The sequence below is a fragment of the Uloborus diversus genome, chromosome 10, assembly GCF_026930045.1.
Source record: "Uloborus diversus isolate 005 chromosome 10, Udiv.v.3.1, whole genome shotgun sequence".
Classification (NCBI taxonomy): Eukaryota; Metazoa; Arthropoda; class Arachnida; order Araneae; family Uloboridae; genus Uloborus; species Uloborus diversus.
Genome location: NC_072740.1, coordinates 29,369,125 through 29,391,223, shown reverse-complemented (window position 1 = coordinate 29,391,223; position 22,099 = coordinate 29,369,125). Strand labels below are relative to the sequence as shown.

At 35.2% G+C, this 22,099-nt stretch overlaps 1 protein-coding gene across 1 annotated transcript in view; it reads left to right on the top strand.

Moving 5' to 3' along the window:
• The window catches only part of LOC129231700 (WD and tetratricopeptide repeats protein 1-like), a 79,411-nt gene that overhangs the window by 7,938 nt on the left and 49,374 nt on the right, over window positions 1-22,099 (top strand). The window contains exon 3 of the mRNA XM_054866063.1: window positions 13,030-13,076. Within this exon, the coding sequence (XP_054722038.1) occupies window positions 13,030-13,076 (47 nt within the window). The remainder of the gene's footprint in view (window positions 1-13,029; window positions 13,077-22,099) is intronic.

Below are 22,099 nucleotides of genomic sequence, written 5' to 3'. Positions count from 1 at the left end.
CTCTTTTTGGCTTCTCTAACCCATTTAATTTTTTCACAGGGAGTTTGCTCAACACTCTCCTGGATTTCCTGTTCAAGTTGAACTTCACTTATAGGCCTGATAAAGTTAAATTTTCTCTCATTTTTATTTTGGACTTTTAATTCCCCCCATCTTTCATTTTCATTAAACTTTACGTTAATAGTTTCTGTGACTGTTCTGGTTTCAGGATCCCAGATTCTGTACCCTTTGGTACGTAAGGCGTATCCGACCATGATCCCCTTGGTAGCCCTCATATCTAACTTTTTTAGTTTGGACCTAGGCTGACCTACATAGGCAGTACACCCAAAAATACGTAGGTGCCTCACTGAAGGTTTACGTCCAGAAAACAGCTCGAATGGGGTCTTGTCCATATTTCCTATTACCGTCCGATTCCTTACATAGTTGAAACAAAGAGCGGCTTCAGCCCAAAACTCATCCCCCAATCCAGAATCCTTGAGCATAGACCTCACACCATTCATTATGGTTAAATTATACCTTTCTACTACCCCCGTTCATTTGCGGGGTGTAGGAATTGGTCCGCTCTATTTTTATTCCCTGATTGGTGAGATAGTTTTCAAAATCTTTGTTAACAAATTCTGTTCCATTATCGGAACGGATAGCCAAAATTTTTGAATTCAGGAATCTTTCAGTCCTTTTTTGAAAATTTACAAAAACATTAAATGCCTCATTTTTTGTTCTTAAAAAGAAAACATATGACTTTCTTGAGAAATCATCTATAATTATAAAAATATATTTCTTTCCCCCCAAGGACTCGGTCTGAAGGGGTCCCATCAGGTCCATGTAGAGCAATTGAAGTGCAGAATTAGTACGCCTTTCTGGCATAGATTTAAACGAGCACTTCCTCATTTTCCCTAATTGACAAGGGTCACAATTGGGTTTTTGCCCCTTCTTAATCTCCAGTCCTTGGACTGCACCAAGTTTACTCGTTTTGGTGATACTTTCCATATTTATATGGCAAAATCTCCTATGCCATTTTTCCATATCAATACTGACCATATTGGCCCCTTCAGACGGGTCCTTGGTCTTAAAAAATTTGGTATAATTAACATGTTCACAATCAATATAAAAATTTGGTTTAACATGATAAAGTTTATTTATTAAATTTGCTGTAAATAATTTAACATTTTCTTGATTAAAGACACAGATCTTTCCGGGCAACCATTTGAGCTTATAGCCCTGTCTATCTATACAAGAACCAGAAATTAGGTTGCGTCGCAGTGTTGGAGCATAGAAAACGTTATTCAATGTGATGGTAACTAATTTTCCATCTGATTCAATTTTAAAAATCACTTTCCCAATGCCCTCTACCTGGCTCTTCACATTTCCTACAGCTACCTCCATTTGTGTGTTTTGTACAGGCTCTAGCTCGGCAAATAACGATTTATCTCTACAAAAATGAGATGTACTGCCGCTATCCAATAGCCATGTATCCTCACATTTTGGGTAGGTAGTGTTTGCAGAAATTTCGTTTTCATTTACTGAACAAAACATTCCTGCCCGAGGGTCTTCTTTGGCTTGAAATTTAAAATTCCTATCCTGTTTTACTTTATTACGGCTCCAACACTTCGACGCAATATGCCCTTTCTTTTTGCAAATGTAACAAACTTTATTTTTAGCAAGAAATTTACCCCTACCATTTGCCATTCCGGAGTTTCCGGGTTTTGAAAACATTGCCGAATTTTCTATATTAGGCTCTTCGGCCAAATACCTAATCCTACCTTCCTCAGCTAGTAGTTCATCTTTTACTTTCGAGAAAGTAAATTTCTCTCCTTCCCATCTGTAGATGGCTTGAACAATGCTGCTGAAACTAGGAGGTAGATACCGTATCAATTGAAAAGTTCTGAGTTTTTCTTCCATAATATATCCATTTTCGACTAGTTGGTTAAAAATTCCCCCCAACCTTGCAGCGAATAATCCCACCGTTTCACCTTCTTGCATTTTGCAAGAGAAGTAGGATTCCCACAATGCGGCTACTCTGGCCAAAGATGGGGGTTCAAAATTTGCCTTAAGGGCTTTCCAGGCTTCATTAGGATCTTCCAAATTATCAATTAACCTTTTTGTATCTTTTTCCAAGTTTAAATAGATGATGGCTAAAGCTTGGCCACATCTTTTTCTGTCAGCACTAGTTAACTCCCCTTCTGGTTTCTTTTGGGTAATCTCCCATAAATCCCTTTCTATGAGCACCATTTTTATATCTTTGGACCAGGTAGCCCAATTATGGGAGCCCAACTTCTCAACGTTTCTATAATCTTTCTCCATAATAAAGAAATGATTCAATTTTCTCCGGGCAGATCAACCACACGACTCTGCTACCACCTGTTGGATATAATTTGAGGTTTATGGCCTACAGCTAAGCTGAAAATTAGGCAACTCATTTCCAACTAAAAATTTGAGGTAGTGGTCTGCCCGAAGAAAATAAAACATGAATCATTCTTTACACTGAAAAACATTTATTTGACACATATTGAAAATTGGTTACAACACAATGATTTGTTCCCCGGGAAAAATTAGAAAAAGAGATCTTACAATGAGTCCATGCATGGATTAAAAGTCCTGTTGGTGATCCAAGGTGACGCCTCACCGGTCGTTGGACAGCATGGCAATTTCCACGAATTGCAGGCAGGTCGATTCACACCGCGTGAGCAACAGTTCACCACATCAGGGAAAGGTATACCAGGGATGGACGCGATCTTCTTCCGCAGGAGAACAAAAGACCCACATCAGGGAAACTTAGAACTCTTTGCTTTTATAGACGTCATCACAACACGCGGGTTCCAAACTCAAAACATCATCAGTGCTTTTCCAGGAAAAACCAGACCTCACCAAGAGGCCAATAGCAAAAAAATTTAGGATGACATTTGACGAACACGTTCACGGGACACAGACAACACAAGACGAGGAGACGAGTAGAAGTAAAAAAACGAAGCGAAGCGATCGAGCTCCTGCCGGTCTGCGTATTTATAGCCAGATTCGGCCTTTCCAGAAACAATGTGACGTTACCTAATTTGCATATTGCCAAAACAACACAACCCGGAGAAAACACAGCTTGCCGGTTACACAATTCTTATTTAATTTGGCATTCAGCACTTAACACCTCAACATGATTTCATCACGTCATTGACACGTGCTCTTTCGGAAGTTTACCGACATCTGCCGAATGACAACAACCAATCATAGCATGCCGCATGTTTTCCAAACACTTCCGATTCAAACTCGGACATTTGAGTGTTGGCGGCAGGTGGATGGGATTCTTCGCGCAAAGTTTTCTCTCGGAATGGCAAAAGGTAAGTCACAAAATGATTTTTCTTTTAAACAATATTGGTGAAATCCTTCAAGAACCAAAAATAAAGGCATTTAGCCCAACAACCAGGCTTAATGACATAAGCTGCCGAATAAACATTTTTTCTCATTAAAAGTTATTCTTTGAAGTAAGTTGTTCATTTTATCAAAAGTTTCATATTCTGAAATCCTTATGTTATGGAGTTGCTTATGGTTGCACTAAATCTGGTTGGATGGAAGACACCATTCTTTAAAGAATGGTTCAAACTTTTCGCAAGGCATCTGAAAAGACAGGCAAGCCAGCTGACCTATGAAACTGTAAAGCATGTTATCGATAATGAAATTATCATTTGCCTACCGCCTAATGCGAGTCATACCATGCAACCACTAGACAATGTCAAAGCTGACTAAATAAATTGAAAACCAATTCTGATCAAACTCCCATTCCACTAAGCTTATTGTTGAATACAAACTCAAATTCTAACAATGAGTTATTTTATCAGGACTGCATTAAATAATGCGTGGTGCTGGAATCCAAGAAGTTCACCTTTTCTTCATAAAAAGGACATTTATTTTGCTAAACTACCAGAAAACTACAGAGCCAAAAACATTTGTGCATTACAACACCATTTTTAAACTCCCACAGATTTTAATTTTATTTTTCAGTGTTCTGACGTTTTCTCGTGCACACATCTATCATTCAATTGGACCTCTCTTCACTTCAGTTTCTAACATACCTCCCCCCTTTGAGACTCTGGGAAGGGTCTCAAACATGTAACACTCATTATTTAAAAGATCCAGTCTTTTTGGTACTTTCACACACCTTCCAGATCTGGTATATTTTTCCAGAACAATATCAGGATAACACTTTTTAACAGAAGTCTTCTGAACACCTTCCTTAGGATTTGATTCCATCACACTCATGGCTTTGTCGGAAATTGCAACCGCCTCATCATCAGTACGTATCTCCAATGGGTAAACACGTTCCACTGGACGAACAAAAATCCCATTTTGAGTTTTGAGCCTAACAGCGCGAACCCTTTTATCTCGTCCAGGAATCAATTCAATAATTTTCGCCAAAGGCCAAAACACGCGTTTTTTATTATCGTCGCCAATTAAAACAATTTCGCCAACTCTTGGCTCTCGGGTTGGCTTCTCATAGTGTTTTTGAATTAATTGGCCTAAATATTCTTTTCTGAAACGCTGTCTTAAATCATTGAACAGCTTATATCTATATCTTTTTCTCTTTTTTGGACTTTGCAAATCCACATGACCAATATCTGTAACATCAAAACTACGGTTTTCAATAAGAAACATTGAAGGTGTGAGAGGAATCAACTCCTGAGGGTTTTCCGACCCGTATGTTAGAGGCCTTGAATTAATTACAAATTCACAATCACATATCAATGCGTTCAACTCTTCATAATTCAACACTGATTTGCCAGGAGTTCAATTTAGTAATTCATTAACAATACGAACCAACTTTGGAGGCAAAAGCGGTGCGTCCAGATTCAGATCAATAGTGGTAATTGTTAATATTTTTCTCTTCGCGTCTACTTCTTTTGGTCTCCAATCTACTTCACATAATAGCCATTTTTCTAGCGCCAACTTCAGCCAGGTCGGTAATTCCCACCAATTGAAGTCAAAGAATTCTCTAGGGCTGAATTCTCGCGACAATACATCAGCTATATTCATTGTTCCAAAAATATGTTTCCACAACTCAGGCTGAGTCAATTTCCATTTTTCTTGCAAAAGTCTATCCCCTATGCAGCAAGCGATAAGCTCTAACCGAGGAATACTCAGTGATTTTAGTGGATCTACTCTAGTTTTAGACCTAACGAGATATATTTCAACTTCAATTTCCACTACTGAACGATCGTAGACGCACGCCACGTAAGCTTCTTTAGAAGCATCCACAAATACATACAGTTCTGTTGTAGAATTGGTTATTATGTAGCATGGCAAAGTTACGTTATTTGACAATGCAATTTCCTTGAAACATTTCAAAAATTTATTTACAATATCAGGGGGTAGTTCTAAATCCCAGGAATGTTTTAACTTACAAGCATCTTGCAGTATCAGTTTAGGAAGCAATGTAGTAGGGCTTAATAAGCCGATGGGATCAAAAATCTTTTGCACTGTAGATAAAATTAAACGCTTTGTAATTTTTGTTTCACAAGTCAATGCTTCTATATTTATATTACACCTTAGAGTGTCATTATCCAAATTCCATAAAATTCCTAAAATAGACGCTTCCCCTGAATGCTTCGTAACATTTTCAGAAGCTACATTGCTTTCAAACCCTCGCAAGTTAAAACATCCCTTTGACATAATAAGTTGCGATTGTTCGATGAACTTCGCTTCTTCTTCGGTATTATGAACCCCTGTTACACAATTGTCCACAAAGAAAGAACCTTCCAACTTCTGTGCAATCTCATATTCAGGAGGGATACATGCCTTTTCAATGCCTACACTCAACCCTATAGGATGCAACCGGAATCTATCAATATCTGGCATTAGTTCAATGAGGTTCATTCCTTTAACCAAGCATTCATTCAAAGAAGGTTTACCTCTCTGGGATGCTGAAGCATCAGAAACAGGCCGAACTTTCGTGGTCTTACTATCGATTTTTATAACAGGCCTATGTGGTAGATAGTGGCACTTATTCTCTAATTCCGAATCTGGTACGCGCTCAATAATATTCAAGTTTTCCCATTCTTTGAATACATTTTGGTAATCCGCTATAAAATTATTACATTTTGACTTACTGATCATTTTTTCGTGCCTTTTCCAGGCTAAATCCTTATTATCTGGTAAGTTCGAAAAATCATACTTCCAAGGAAGCACTACTTCATATCTTCCACAAGGAAGAATTTTCAATTTATCCTCAAATTCAGCTAAATGTTCTCCTATGCATGCTTTCTTATTAACATTGCAAGTGGGATCTGTTATTCCTATACTTTCAAGTTCCCCCAATTCATTCAAAGGAATACTTTTAGCATGCATCGATAATGTTCTGAAAACATCATCTTTCTCATTTGTGTTCTGCTTACCCATAACAGTCCACCCAAGCTTCATTTCTACGGCAGTAAGACCGGATTCTAAATCTACTGAACGTCCCGTCAGCAATTTTCCTAAAACATCTGCCCCTATTAAAAGATCAATTTCTTTTATTTTACAAAGGGAATCAGAAACTTCAATATTCTTTTTCTTTAATTCATTCAAAATATAAGGATTGCTAACTTTTGGTATAAAACTACAAATTTTCCTTTCAGAAAGAGCTTCAAAACTACAAGCAAAAGACCCTTTCAAACCCCTCACTTCAACAGTGAATATCTTATGCCGTTTTGGGTTCGTTTCCCTCCCCCCAAATAACGAGTGAATCACTGTTTCTTCACGAAGTGGAGTTGCTTTCAGCTCAGACAAAACTTTCTGACTTACATAACTACTTTGACTACCAGAATCTGCCAAAGCCCGAATTATTTTTTCTCGATTATTACATTTAATCCGAACACACAGAGTTTGCAAAAATACAGTTTGAGTTTTATCAAAGTTAGAGAGAGAATTTTCAGACTTAGAAACTACTACATCCTTAGCTTCACAACTTTTGCTTTCCAGCTTTGGACACATTACATAAAAATGAGGTTCTCCACAACCATTACATTTTAACTCTCTTTTTACATTACAATATTTACTAATATGATTTGAATTAAAACATATAAAACAAACCCCCTTTTTTAACAATATTTTTTGTTTTTCATTTACAGTCATCTTTTTTGCAATGAAACATCTTTTACTTGGATGACTTTTTCCACAAAAAATACAACTTTCAAATCGCTTACCCTTTTTCTCAGTACTTACTAACGCTGCAGCTGTCGCTAGGTCACTTTCCTTCTCAGTTGTGGGCTCTCGTTTGCGCAAATTTGAGTTCGTGCCGAAGCCAGTTCTTGCGAGGCGAACCATTTCTTCTCCATTGACTTCTTGGCGAAGAAAGTTCATTAACTGCTCTAAAGTGCGACAGTTCTTATCTTCGGTTAGATCATGGTTACGGCTTCTTTCCCACGTTACTAAAACTTCTTCCGGCAGACAGCTCTCAACCAAAGGTGTCAAGAAATCTCCATACTTCTCTTTGGTCCGTCCAAGAGTTTCCAACGCACGAAGTTTTCCTTCCAATTCGTCATAGAGGGATGGAAGATCAGCTTTCCCCCGTCCTGTGGCAGCATTTTTCATAACTAGTCTCAATAAATCTCGAACATACACTTGCACCAGCAGATCATCACGGCCAAATCTTTCCTTTAACTGCTGTATTGCTCTACTATAATTTTCTCCGGTAGCAGGAAAACTCAGCACTAATCTTTCTGCCTTCGAACCAGGTTCCATCGATTGAATTAAATACTGCATTTTATCTTCATTATCAATGCCCTTGTCCTCATGGATTTTCTTGAATTGGCTCCAAAAATTTAAAAATTCTCTTGCTTCGCCGTTAAACTTTTTAAGTTCTATCGTCGGAAGCTTAAAGTTGCGCTTACTAATGTTACCATTACGCTGAACATTTTCAAATTTTAAATCAAGCAGAGAGCAAATTTGAATAAACTTGTCCCGATAATTTTCTGCTTCTTCACAATCTTCATAATAAGCCTCCTCGGCATTTTTATCTTTCAACAACAGCTCAGATATTATGCTCTGACAATCATCTAGCCGCTTGAATTTGTCAGAAATCTGATTTCTTAAAATTAAAAGTTCATCCGAACCAGTAATTTCCTTCAAAAGTTCAGCTTCAATTTTTTTCATACTGAGGGTAAAAGACGCCCTCAGTCCTTTTCTCTGAGCTTTCAATGTAGTTAAATCCATCTTCTTATACAAGTTCCAAGCACCCGTCCTGTCGCGGACGCCAAAATTATGTTGAATACAAACTCAAATTCTAACAATGAGTTATTTTATCAGGACTGCATTAAATAATGCGTGGTGCTGGAATCCAAGAAGTTCACCTTTTCTTCATAAAAAGGACATTTATTTTGCTAAACTACCAGAAAACTACAGAGCCAAAAACATTTGTGCATTACAACACCATTTTTAAACTCCCACAGATTTTAATTTTATTTTTCAGTGTTCTGACGTTTTCTCGTGCACACATCTATCATTCAATTGGACCTCTCTTCACTTCAGTTTCTAACACTTATGTTGAAGTCTACAGGAGATAGGGTGCTAGTTGAATACGGTGTTAAGAAATTTAAAAAGTATTTATTGCTCAAGTTTTAGAAACTTTATATACTTGTGCTTATGTTGTAAAAATTCTTAAGAAGTCTTTGATTTGAAATTTTTTCAGCTTCCCCAATAAAGTGAAAATGGAGATTAAAGAAGAACAGATCATCAAAACCTAAGTCAGCCATTCCTCAATAATCGTGGACCTTTAATTGCAGTTAAATTACAGACTAATAGATTTTTACCCTTATATTAATATATTTTTATGAAAAAAATAATAAATAAATTCATGTTTTCACTCTGAAATTTAATTTAAAACAACTCTACCTATTTCACCCCACCCCAATGGGTGAAATAGGTATAAAAACAGACTGAAATAATAGCTTTTTTACTAAATAATAAAATTATTTCAGTAATAATAACTATGGATATGTGAAGTGCATTGTTGAAATGTAAAAACTCAGTTAAGGTTTTTTAATCGTTCAATTTTTGATATCAAATTTGAATAGTTTATAACCATTTCAAAAGTACCTGTTTTTATACCCATTCCACCCCACCTGACCCTACTTAATTTTATTTTCAATTGTAATTTATCCATGAATGTAGTTTGAATTGATATAAATAATACAGGCATGGGAGAACCCAAAGGGGGCAAGGTAGGTCAGCTGCTCCCCCTTAAAAACATAAAATATTTAAAGTTGAACAAAAAACCCAAACAAGAAATTAAAAAAAAAAATTAATTGATGGTTATTTCAACTTTTGTACTCATAGATAAGTTCAGCTGCAGTAACTTAGTGCCTGAAATGAAATGAAAGACGGGGGGGCTCAACCAAACTAAACACTGTGGCCAGAAGTCTATTGTACTAGTCCCCGAACAGAAGTCTTAAAACAGACCAGCAGCTTAAGTAAAATTCAGCAAACACCCAATAAGAGAATAATCAATATCTCACGGTTCAAGCAAATGATGACCAAGGTGTTCAAACTTATAGGCAGAAAACACTTCGCAACCACATAGGGTGTGAGTAATAGTTTCCTCATAAAAGAGGTAACCTCTACAAATTGGATCATTACTGATACCCATAATAGCATGATGCCACTTTAAGGTGTAATTACCAGTAAGAAGACCAAAAGCCTTCCCAATACTAATTTTGTTAGGAAGCCTTTTGTATTTTTGGCATGTGATCCCCAGAGAGAATCATGTTTGTCCTCTTTAGGATGACAAGCTGAATATGTTCAATGTCATTGCAAGATGTTAGTCGGTGGGTTGCAGACTTGCACCCTCACCTCCTCCAGCAGAAAGGCTGCTAGTTCTCTCCTTCAAACCAGTAACCAACTCCAGAGGAGCTAGGAACTGGGAGGTGGTAAAAGGTCGACACCCGCACAGCCACCCTATACGAGTGCAAGGCTAATTGCAATGAGGTTTTGCCCGGTTCCTCAAGGGGGGCATTTAGACATCATACAACCCAGATGCCATCCATCCATCAGCACAGTGCCTCACACCTTAGATTGGGTATCCATTTTAGTCGCCTTTTACAACATGCATGGATCTGCTCCGGTCACCACACGGAGTAACTTGGTGCCTGGTTTTTAAAGTGTGCATTTCTTCTTTGGAAGCTCAATGAAAAGTGAAAGTTACTGGTGTTTAGTTAGTGTTGCAGTACTGCCATGAAGGTAATCTTACGTAATACACAGCTCCAAAAACACTTTCCTTCCCTACAAACTCCATACGAAAGGTACTTCATAAATGCCAACTCTACTGGTTTTTCCGGGAGATTCCTGGATTTTGATCATTTCTCTTGATTGTGTATGAGATGTAAGGAACATTTGGTTGTACTAAGAAGGAAAATAAAAAATTCTTTTATTTCCTAACTAAGAACGAAAAATCTGTCGTAAACATCTACTGTATTTTTTAATGATCTACTGGATTTTTTCGCAGTAGATATTGGCAGGTATGGTACTTTCTTTTGCAAAAGTATGCTATTACACTCGTTCTCTCCCCATTCAAAATTAAAATTCATAAAAGTCCCTCCTATTGACCGGTCATTTCAGAATTTTCACTCAAGGCAAAGGAAAAATACTTGATTTATTTTATAAGAACAAGATACAAAATACATGATTGCATGGTTATTAGAATCTAGGGGGGGGGGGGTGAGGGGAATTACCTCCCTGATCACAGGGATGGTAGATCTTCTCCCCAAGGATATCATCAATTCAAAGAGCATAGACATTCAATGCAGTTGAATCCAGACCATTGAAATGTATCATTAAATTGAGGAATTCATTAAATTGAGTATTGTTAAATCAAAGCTATAGTGTATATTAATGGTGCCCCATGAGTCTCCCTCCTTACTACAAATATTCATATTTTTGAACTTTTCACCTCTCTAGCCTCTTAGAAAAATGTTGATGATTAATATAAAGCTCTCTTCCTCTCCAAGTAAAAAATAATGGCTATGAAGCTGTCGAAAACTGAAAACAATTGGGGAGCGCTATCTCCAAAAAGGGATGGGTGATGGGGGGAAAACGGTAGTCATATTTGGATTCAGGGGGTCATTTTACATAGCAATCAGTAAGAATCTTCTCAGAAGCATTTTGAGAGGTTCTTATGCCACTTAGTGTTGCTTGTTAATTTGAATCAATTATACTTATTGATGCTTGTAAGAAATGAAGGCTAAGGAAAGGACCCTTTAGAATTTTTCAAAAGCGAAATTATGAGTTGCATATTTGATATTTACTTATCTTTTATAGAAATTTGAAGAGTTTTGTGGGGGGATTTATGGGGGAGAAGGAGCATAGGGGGACAACTCCCTAGTTTTGGGAGGATTTTATATAGCAACAATACACCTTCCAAAATCTTTAAACAAAAAAAATTGTGATGTTTTTTCTTTTTTTGAATAGTTCAGAAGTGAAATTGAAGAGAATAGCGAATGTCCTTTTTTGATGGGAGAAAATAAATGAAAATATAGGCTTGAACTATTCGTTCAGCTGCAAAATTGGAAAAAATCGACATTTATTTTAACAAATTAATAGCTAAAACAAAGGAAAAAACTCTCTTATCCCGTCCCCTCCCCTTTACGCTAACAGAAATCTACTCTTTGCAAATTGTTTTCTTTCTTTTCAGAATGTTCATTTCCAATTTGTGTGATTTCGAAAACAAGATCTTTCATGTTGTTATGGATGAAAGATTTGAACTATCTTCTGGTTTCATGTGTTCAAACAAAATTCACCTATTTGAAGTGAATGTTATTACAAAAAAAAAAAAAAAAACTGGGCTGAAAGGTTTTTGTACAACAAAATCTATTAAACGTAACAGTTTACACCATAGTCCACGATTTTTATGTACCAATAAAACGAAAAAACTGGAAAAATAGTTCAACCAATACACAAACAGAAAGTAAAAGCATTATAAATGAGGCATTGTTTTTTTGGAAATGAAAAAAAAAAAGGAATCTCAATCCTTAGCAGTTCAAAATTAAATTTCTGATTTTCCAGAATCATACATGGTAGGGAAAACTTCTGAATATAAAAAAAAAAGTTTGAAAAACTGGAACCTGACTACAGCTTAAAACACTAAGAGTTAATAGTCAAACAGCATAGGTGTGGTTTGACTATTTTGAAATTATTAGCTTCTTTTTTAATTGGGTAAAGTTTATATGTTTCTGAAAAATTTTTGTTTTGATATTTTTGGATTACACTAGATTCAGTATTGTATGCTAGCCAGGGCAGTTCAACAGTACCCTGATGAAACTTTCAAGTAGTTGAAAAATTTATGAAAACATAAACAATTTTTGTATCTAAGTCTAACCACACATGTGATTCTGATTGTCAGATTTCCAAAAAGCAACAATAAGATAAAGAAGTACTGACAACCTTTATGAAAAACTTGCTACTTTGAAGCATCTGACATAATTCTCATTCTAAAATACTCGGTCACAGAGACAGTCTCATCACATACACTGATATATGCATAGGATTTGTAATCAAATTAATTGTTGCCTTTGAACCTTGTTTGTTTTACTGAACTAACCCAGAAATTGCTGCAAGCAAGTTTTTTTTTGTTGTGTTGCACTACTCACTGCACTATTTCTTTTTAAAAGTAGTGCATTGTGCTAAAAATTATGGAAAAAGGTAGCAAATACAGTTTCATAACTTGTAGCACTTTAGTTCTGACTCAAAAATCATCAACATACATTGAGCTTTTATGTTGTTGATGATTTTTGGAACCTTTTAGTTATTTTTATTGTAACTTTTACTTGTGGTGCTAGGCACAAAAAGTGATGTGGTACAACAGAAGGGTAATCAAGTCATTTGCATAAATATATAGCTTGGCTACCTGAAATGCATATAGATTTCATCATGTATTATTTGATTTGTCATCATCATAGCATTAGAATTTGAATCAAAAATTGCTTCTTCCAATATTTATCATTTAAAGTGTTACTTTATTTTTTGTTTGGTATACTGTAACAATATTAATTTTAGAGCTTAAAGTTCTTTCTGTTTTTGCAGGGACATGCAGGCTGTGTTAACTGTTTAGAATGGAATGAAAAGGGAACGTAAGTATTACAGTGTTTCAAAAAAACTATTTTTCAGCCAGAGTCCAGGACACCCTCTGTTTTTTTTAGACTTACTAATAGTATTTTGCGGTAAAATTTTTAGTGTCTTACTCACATTTTAAGAGGGTGCTCAATGACCCCTCAAGTTAACATTAGCCGTAGCGTATAAAATGTCACATATTTAGAAACATTTAATTTTTCCAGCTGTTTTTTTGTGAATGATTATTTTATTGCAATGTATATGCATATTACTCGTGTATATTATAATATGTAGCATTGTTTTTTTAGTTCAGTGCCTTTTTTACCCCCCCTCCCCCTCCGCATACTTACAGAGTTTGGGGCAGCTGTTTGAACACCCTCTTTCAGTTGAAACAGGAGCTAAAATTCTTCCAGTATATTACTATCCACAAGTCTAAAAATATTGAGAGGTGTCCTGTTATCTAGGAAAAACTTCTTTTTTTTTGCATGTATTTTTGAACCACCTTGGTATGTTTTAAGAATTATTCTTGTGTTAACTTGAATAATACTATATCTTTTTATTAGGTCCTGATTCCTTAGTCTTTCAATATCATGTAAATTATCCCCCCTCTCTATCTTGGAATTTACTTTTTTTTACTCGAAGTTTTTTTTAAAGACAATTCAAAATTTGGCAGTTAAAAGAGCAGAAAAAATTTTCAATTTAAATCTGAAAAATTGTTTATTCTTCTCTTGAAAAACAATAAAGGAATAACACCTGTGGTTTCTCTTGTTCTATTGTTTGCATTTAGAGTTTGTATGAAACTTCAGTAAGAAACTGTTTCGAAAGTTCTTACAGTGAGACTGATTAATAAAGCTGAAGATGCAATTTTCAAGGAGGTTGAAGAAACAAATTGTTATTAACCTGACTTAATAAAATTTTATTGAAAACATAGAGGCTTTTCATGAAATGTTCAAACAAATCACAAAAGAAAATGAATGTGCTGCTGAAAAAGAAATATTTGTTGAAAAAGTTCAGCGTTTACTGTTTCATGAATCACACAACTGTTTATTGCAACTTGAAATGACAGATTTTTCTGCAAGAATAAAATACAAATAAAAAAAGATTTGTTTTTGTTCTTAATGTTTTTAATATAAAGACTTTATTCCTGCATGCAAGTGATTTAACACCTTTTCAGTCTCTGATTTGTTTATGCATGCTAACAATAATATGTTTTTTTATTTTCTGCACAGAATCACTCACTTAAAAAAATCTTTTTTTTTTTTTAGCATAGCAGTAAAATAGGAGAACAAAAGTGTACACTAATTTGCCATAAAAGGGGGCAAGCAAAAAAAAAAAAAAAAGACGCTAAGACATCAGCTGCAAGCTGTTAATCTAGCTGTCTTGCCAACTACTCTTATACAGTAAACTCTCAATTATCCAGGGTTTTTGACATTAAAAAAAAAAAAAAAAAAACTATTTTCAGCAATAATGAACTGAATGTTGATAAATGCGACTATTTCAACTTAGCAAGTGGAAACATATTTTCAGACATTCATATTTCTTTCTTCCCCTCCCTTCCAGTGACATTAAACCTTCCAAGATTGTAGAAAACGGACTATACTTGTTTGCAAAGTTACTTGGCAGTGATGTCAAAATGCATGGAAGAAAAACCGAGTTAACAGATAACGCGTCACACTTACTAGCTACCTTCCCTACCTACTTCACAAATAAGAAGAGATTGCTACCTGTATATGAGCTGCTATTGACCGGCGCATATAATTCAAATGGATGAAAGGCTGTGCCTTCTCTCATAAAATTGAAAATATTTGACAATTGACAGAAATTAACAGAAGAAGCTTATATATGTGTGGGTTATTTTAGTTAGTTATAACTAATCCAATTTCTAAAGTGAAGAGCATATTTTCACCCGAATATCGGACAAGGCGCTAGGAACTATTTCCTTGGCTGGGCCTCAGTTTATTTCTCCAGGGTGGCGACAGATCAGGGAAAAGTCAGGGAACTTTATTAATCAGGGAAAAGTCAGGGAACTATCAGGGAATTTCGAAAAAATAACAAAAAATCAGGGAAAAATGATTTTATGAAGATTTTTTTTTTTTTTGCTTTACAAAATTAAGTATCCTAATTCACTACGCATTTCCTGCCAATTATCTGTTCAAAAAAAAGTATATAATTAATGAGGTGCGATTATACACTGCCGCATATTTGTGCATCTTTTTTCCTCAACGTCAAGGTATTGAATCTTACTTATTAACCACAGGATGAACTTCCTAAGATTGCTTCTGTGTCTGTTAGGTTGTTTATTTTACCAAGCTTGAAATTTCCTTTCACGCTTTCAATGCGACGTAAAATAAACAACCATACAGGCAAAGATGAAGCCTTCATTAATGCCTTAGCTCCTTTGCCTTTAACCTCTTAACTGCGTAGCCCGAGCTGAGCTCGGGGTGAGGTTTATGTACCTTTAACTGTGTAGCCCGAGCGCCTTGAGTAGGGGCAGTGGACTTTCCTGCAGTACTCGAAGCAACTAACCGCGGGTGTCTTAAGATAAATTCCGAAAAAAGGAGCAACCGCGAGTAGGTGGAGAGTCAGTTGTCGATCTAATTTGTTTCCGCTCACTGGACAGGCGCACGTGTTCGAGAGCTATGAGTAAGTTCATCCTAGCGCTGCTTGAAATGGATGTGTACTCAGAAGTTGTGTATTTTTAGATTGAAATTAGGTACTAAAAATGAATATTCTCGCAAAATGCTGAAAATGAAGTTTTCATTATAATTAATTATCAAATACAAAAAGATCTGAATTAGAAATCTTAGTCTGAAATAAATATAGAAGTATAACTAGAGTCCCAGCATAAAATCTTTATTAATCTGTTCAAATATAAATAACCTGTCAATTATACTTTTTCAAAAATATCATAAATTTAATCTCTCTTATCAAATGAAAGTTCATGGTACTAGCGTCCCTAGGAACTCTAAGTGACACTATTGTCCAATGGAATATGAACTTAATCTAATAATGTGGGTTATTTCATGTATCTCTTTTTTTTTTATTATTAATTCTTTTCGATTTTTTGCGTTAAATCCGGAATTGAGAGGAATATTTTCTTGTCACACAACACAGTTCTGTAAAATTAAATTTTTAATATTTGCAAAAAAGATCATGCTTACAAGTGGTTTAAAATAATGAAATAAAAGCACCATTTTGGTTTTAAAAAAATGCAAAGTCCCCCCCCCCCCAAAAAAAAATGCTGTCATCTGTTTTGGAGTTACAAGCCCGTTTTTCAAAGCAAAAAGATACAAGCTTATTGGTATAAAATGCATACTTTTCCATTAATTAAATTATTTTTTATGAAGTATGTAATACCATCACGAAACTCTTATGCTTTATCAACTCTTGAAGAGGAAGTATGAAAGGTTTTTAGAGCAAATTCAATGTGTTCAGAGTACTCCCCTAAACATTCGAGGTAATCTACAATACTTATCACTTAAAATTAATCCTGAACTTGGACTGATATTTGCAATTCAAGTCTTCTGAAATATATTTATTTTCGAACTGTTACGACAAACCCCTCTCAAGATAAAGTTCTAACTTGTTATACCGATATCTGTTTTGCGCTTTTCTTTTCTCTACAGAATGCCTTTCCGTCAAGATCTGAATAAATTTCCTAGTATGAAATAAATAAATATCTGAACTAAAAAGTAAATGGGGAAAAAATCAACAACTTTGGAAACAGCACAAGTTTACCAAAAAACTCCAGTTACATGTTTCGGGAAAGGAGGGGGGGGGGGCAAGGAAGACCTTTTTCATAGAAAAATTTTTTTAACTTAGATATGGACTTTATTGGATATTCTGATTACCTTATAACATTCAAAGCTTACATCTTCTTATATTACAAGTTTCTCATTGCAATCCTCCTCTTCACTGCAATACCCTTCTATCTGCACCTTCTTTTTTTTTTGCAAATTAGTGCTGTTTTAAATGATGTTAAACTTATTAATCAATTAGTGCTTCAAGTTTTTATTTAAAAATAGAAAAATATTACATATTGCACTTTTTATGCAAATGTTTTCAAAGGAAAATATTAATTATTTTAAGATGAAATTGCGAAACGCTTCTCATACACCTGGTAAAGCTCGAACTGAAAAAACTGCAGAGAAACATGATGCATTATTATATATGCAGGGTGTCTCAGTTAAATGTTTCAGAGCTCCTAGGAGGGGTGGGATGCATCCTGACGACTTGAAATTATATCACATTGCGGGGTCGGAAATTCTTTCTCTACCCGAGAAATTCGATATATGCCAGAAGTATTGTGCGAGTTTTGTTGGCAAAAAAAGAGCATTAAATTTAGATTTAAAATAAATATCTAGTACGTTTTTCTCAAATTTTGAGTTGTGTCACTTTCCTTGCAAGAGTGCAAGAGATAAAGATATAATTAGAGAGAACATAAGCAGCTGGTGCACAAAAAAGTTGGAGATACCTGAGGGGAGGGGGGTAGGTAGACGGTGCCTGTACAGTGTACAGGTGACTTTTTCTAAAATTTAATTTTAACGTAATTATTGATTAACAGACCTTTTCTCAAAATGTCCGGGACACGACCTCAAATATTGGGACTAATGGTCATATGGTACTTCTTTCAATTCGATGCTACATTTTTTAATTTTTATAAAATAATAGGAACCTTTTCTTTTGAAAGAAAAGAGGGCAGTTGTCCCCCATACTAGTCGATTATAAATATATGTAAACAGAGAGAGAATCTAGTTGGACGTTTTTATTTTATTACAGAGTCAGCTGAATCTAAACTTGTGCGGCGTTTTAGTTTGTGTAAACTAAACGTAGTGCAAAAAAATCGTGGCATAATGTGAATCAATTAAATGTATCAATCTGCAATGATGTAGTTTAAGAGAACGAAGGGGAAGGGATGCTGCCCCCCGAAATATTTGAATTTCTATGGTAAAAATAATGCAAATTGTTACGTAAAGTCGTTCAAAACCACCTTTACTTATGCTGTTGCTTTTTGTGGTCCCAAACCCCAAGTTGAGGCTAGTCGTTTTCCTTCTAATCAATATGTTCTTCCTGTTTTTCTTTTTTTTTTTAAAAATAAGATTTAAAAAGGAGCAGTTATCACATCGGGTCACTTTTACTATTATAGAGTGACAAGGTAGAAAATACAACACGTGTGTGTGAGCTGTTTGCACCCCAAAAAGATATCTATTCAGAAAGGCTTAGAATCCGATGCGAATAAAAGACTTCAGACACTCCCAAGAGAGATAGATGAATACGGAAACAGGTTCTCTGTCGTATCAGTGCATTCCATTACCCCTACTTTCTTTGCCACAAACACAATTGTGGAATGTGAAGTTTTATAATAGCAAGATTCACTAACAGCTGGTGAATTTGAATAGAAAATCTTAAGTCAAAAAAATGTCAAAAAATAAATAAATAAATAAAATAATAATAAATTTAATCAATGATAAAAAAAATCATTAAATAATACAGTAAAATCTCATTGCAGCGAATACCTATGCAAAGAAATTTCCATTTCAACGAAATAAATATTCAATCCCATTTTTATTTCTAGTATACATTCAACACAAGATGACTGGTTTTAGAAGAAATTGATCAGAGAATATTCTTACTTTTCATTCTGAAGCTGAAAAAGTAAAATATAGTTCTGCTATAGGAAAAAAATATTTAAAATCAGTGAAACATAGTAAAAGACTCTAGGTTTCACGAACAGACATTATGTTTATGAGACCTAAGGAATAGTATTTCTTCCTCGTCAAAAGTATCATCACTTCACCAGTAAAAACTTGACCTGTCTCTTCACCACAAAACATCTTTAATGTAAAGTAAATTTCAAGTAAAGTTTATTTTAATATTTTCAGTTAAAGGTAAATGAGGTAATCCTGTATTGCGTTTTTTTTTCTTTTTTTTTTCAATGTGTTTCAAATCAATATGTGCTGAAAAATTCTTTTTCTTTTTTTTTTCCTTTAACACATTTAGTTCTCTTCCGGTAATACTTTCCATAAAATTAAAAAAAAAAAAATCTGTTCGGAGTATCCGAAGATTCGGACATGCAAGGTTCTACTGCATATAGTAAACAATCTAAAATGTAAAATAAAAAATAACAACGTCAAAAAGCACGATTGCAGACTACTGCAGACACGTGTTTCGGCGTTACAAGGAACGCCTTTTTCAACGCAAAAGAAATGAGCTTATGGAGGGAAAAGACATCCGAAAGCTCATTTTTTTTGCAATGAAAAAGGCATTTCCTTGTAACGCCGAAGATCGTGTCTGGAGTAATCTGTAATTTGTGCTTTTTTGACGTTGTGTCACTTCTTATTTTACTTTTTGACACAAAGGTATTTATTTTACTAATCTTGGATGTATTCAAAACGAAGCAATATTCCTACAATTCACGATATATTTTTCAATAAATATGAACAAGAAAATTAAATGATGCTTTGATTATACACATAAATTGGATCGATATTAGGAGAAGAATACTTCTTATACGCTCTTTTCGTTATTCCCCTCCCCCTTTTATTCTCCTCCCTTTTAACAAATGTTGCAACCGAATCCAAGCAATTTAGTTTTTATCATGATCAAATTTTCACCGTCACTTGGGACGTTTAGCCATGAAGATTAAAAATTAAGAAACAAGAACAAATTTTAATAGTTTGAAAGAAGAAAGGATAAAAATACAAAAATGTATGCTTTCCCCTCTTACTTATATATACACGTATAATATATGTGCATTAGTTTAAACATATACTAACACAACCCAGATCTTTTTCGAGTACTAATTTTAATCACAGAAACTAGATTCTAATGATCATTCAAGCACGAATTCCCACGTTGATTCTTCTACAATAGTTCAGGTTTTCTTTTGAAAGGGGATTAACTCTTTGCTCTTGCTTTTCATGGGTGCAATGTCTGACTGATAAGGTGTATACTGGCTGCGCATGCGCACTTCACAGTAGCTACATTGTTGTATCTACAACGAGAAGGCCTTCATTCTTTGTTGAACATTCGATGCATTTAGAACATTTTCCTCTTAGCGAATACTTATATGCTTCATAATGTCAGACGCAGATTATTCGAGCAACGACAGCTCTGATTATAGTATTTATTCTAATGACCAAGAATCTTCTGATGAAGAAAACTGCGCAGATGACAATTTAGCCAAATACCCCCCCCCCCCTATCTCCGCCGAAAGAATAATTACTCCCACGACCCGACAACAATACTTGAGTCGCTAGTCACCATCTTTATTTGTGGGCCCTCCCCTGCTTGGTGGTTGGGTGGACCGGTACCAGTAAGGAGGAAAAATTTGCCGGTCCTCAGGGTTTTTTGCTCGTCCTCGATTTAAAATCTATATAAATAAAGCATTCAATATATATATACGTATATGTGTGTGTATGGCGCCCTATATAAATCCACAGTTTACGTCGGATCTCGAACAACTTGGCAGGGAGGTACTCGAGCACCCAAGAAAGAACGTAAGGGAGTTTTCGAACGCGAAAAAAAAAACCCGTTTGAATTCTAATTAGATCCAAAAATGGCGTTTTTCTATAATGTGAGGGCAAAAAAATACTCACAAAAATTAGAATAAAATATCCATGGAAACCACTGATTTTTCTGCATCATTTGTTCCAATGTCCCAAGGTGATTAGAACGCGAGTTACAACTGTTTTTAACTAATTTCAATCTTAAAATGTAGGTAAGCCTTCAATTTGAAATTCGTTGCTGCTTACGGTCATTGTTGAACAATGATTTTATAAAAATTAGTAGCGTGACGAAAATCATTAAGAAGAGAGATCTGTTGCCGTTTTTTTTTTCTCAAATATGAACAAAAAAATTCTACCTTTTGTTTTGAGGCTTTTTCAATAATTGGGGGATTTAAAAATTTTCTATTTTGGTAACTTTTTCTCACTTCGTCAGGAAATTTTGAAGATTTTTAATATTATTTAGCCTGATCGTTTGACATAACTTTTATTTTCGAGGTAGACCGATTGAAGCCCAGGTGACGCAGCTATGAAATAAACAAATTAAAAATTCTTTATTCAAAAACAAATAAAGAAATAAATGTGAAAATCTAATAATATCCTATGTAATGGTTTTTGCATGAATTTGGTGATTAATTTTCAAAATTGTCTGATTTTTCTCAAATGCTTACTTATGGATAGTTGTTACAACAATTAGCTATCTACAACCTTTGCTATAAAATGTTTTGCAACAAATCTCTAATATGTAGTAAAAAAAAAAAACTCGACTGCCCACTAACTTTTTCCACAACAATCCGCAAGTCAAAAATTTCCCTTTTTTTTTGAGAAAAAAAAAGAAAAAAAAACAAAAAATAAAAAGAAAAGGAGAAAAAAAAGGGGGGGGGGATTCTCCGGTCAGATTAGATTTTTAGCAGATTTTTCAAGTTGTGCGAGTCATTTTCTTTTTTTTTTCATATAAAAAAATAATAATAAATAAGGCAAGAAAAAAAACTGACCGGTCCGGGATCTTTTAAAAAGATGTTGCCGGCCCGCAGGTCAAGAAAGGCTGAAAGAAAAATCAATTTAGTGCTTAGGTATTATAGCAGTCACTGGCGTAATCAGAATTACCATCTGGGAACTGGGCCGTAGCCAACGGCCCCTGCTTTTGAAATGCTCCCAAGTGACTAAGATTTTGATTTAGCCAATGGCTAAATCCAGTGGCGCACATGACAACCCTGCGGTGCGGGGGGGGGGGGGCGCAAAAAGTATGAGGGCGTACGTTCAGAAAAATAAGCACTATGTTGAAATTTAAATTTTACGGGGGGGGGGGGAGAGCATCAAAGTCTATCTACGCCCCTCTCCCCATATTTTAGTCGGATCTTGCATTTGATTTTGATTTCAGCTACAGTTGAGGTAAACCTAACTTGACAGCGTCGTGATGTTATCATTAGGATCTGCTCAGCCTTCAAAATGCTGCGAGGTTAGGTTTGCCCCATCTACAGTTACATTTTGTAAGCAAACTCTTCTTCAATTGTAAGTTTGTAGACGTCGGTTCCGAA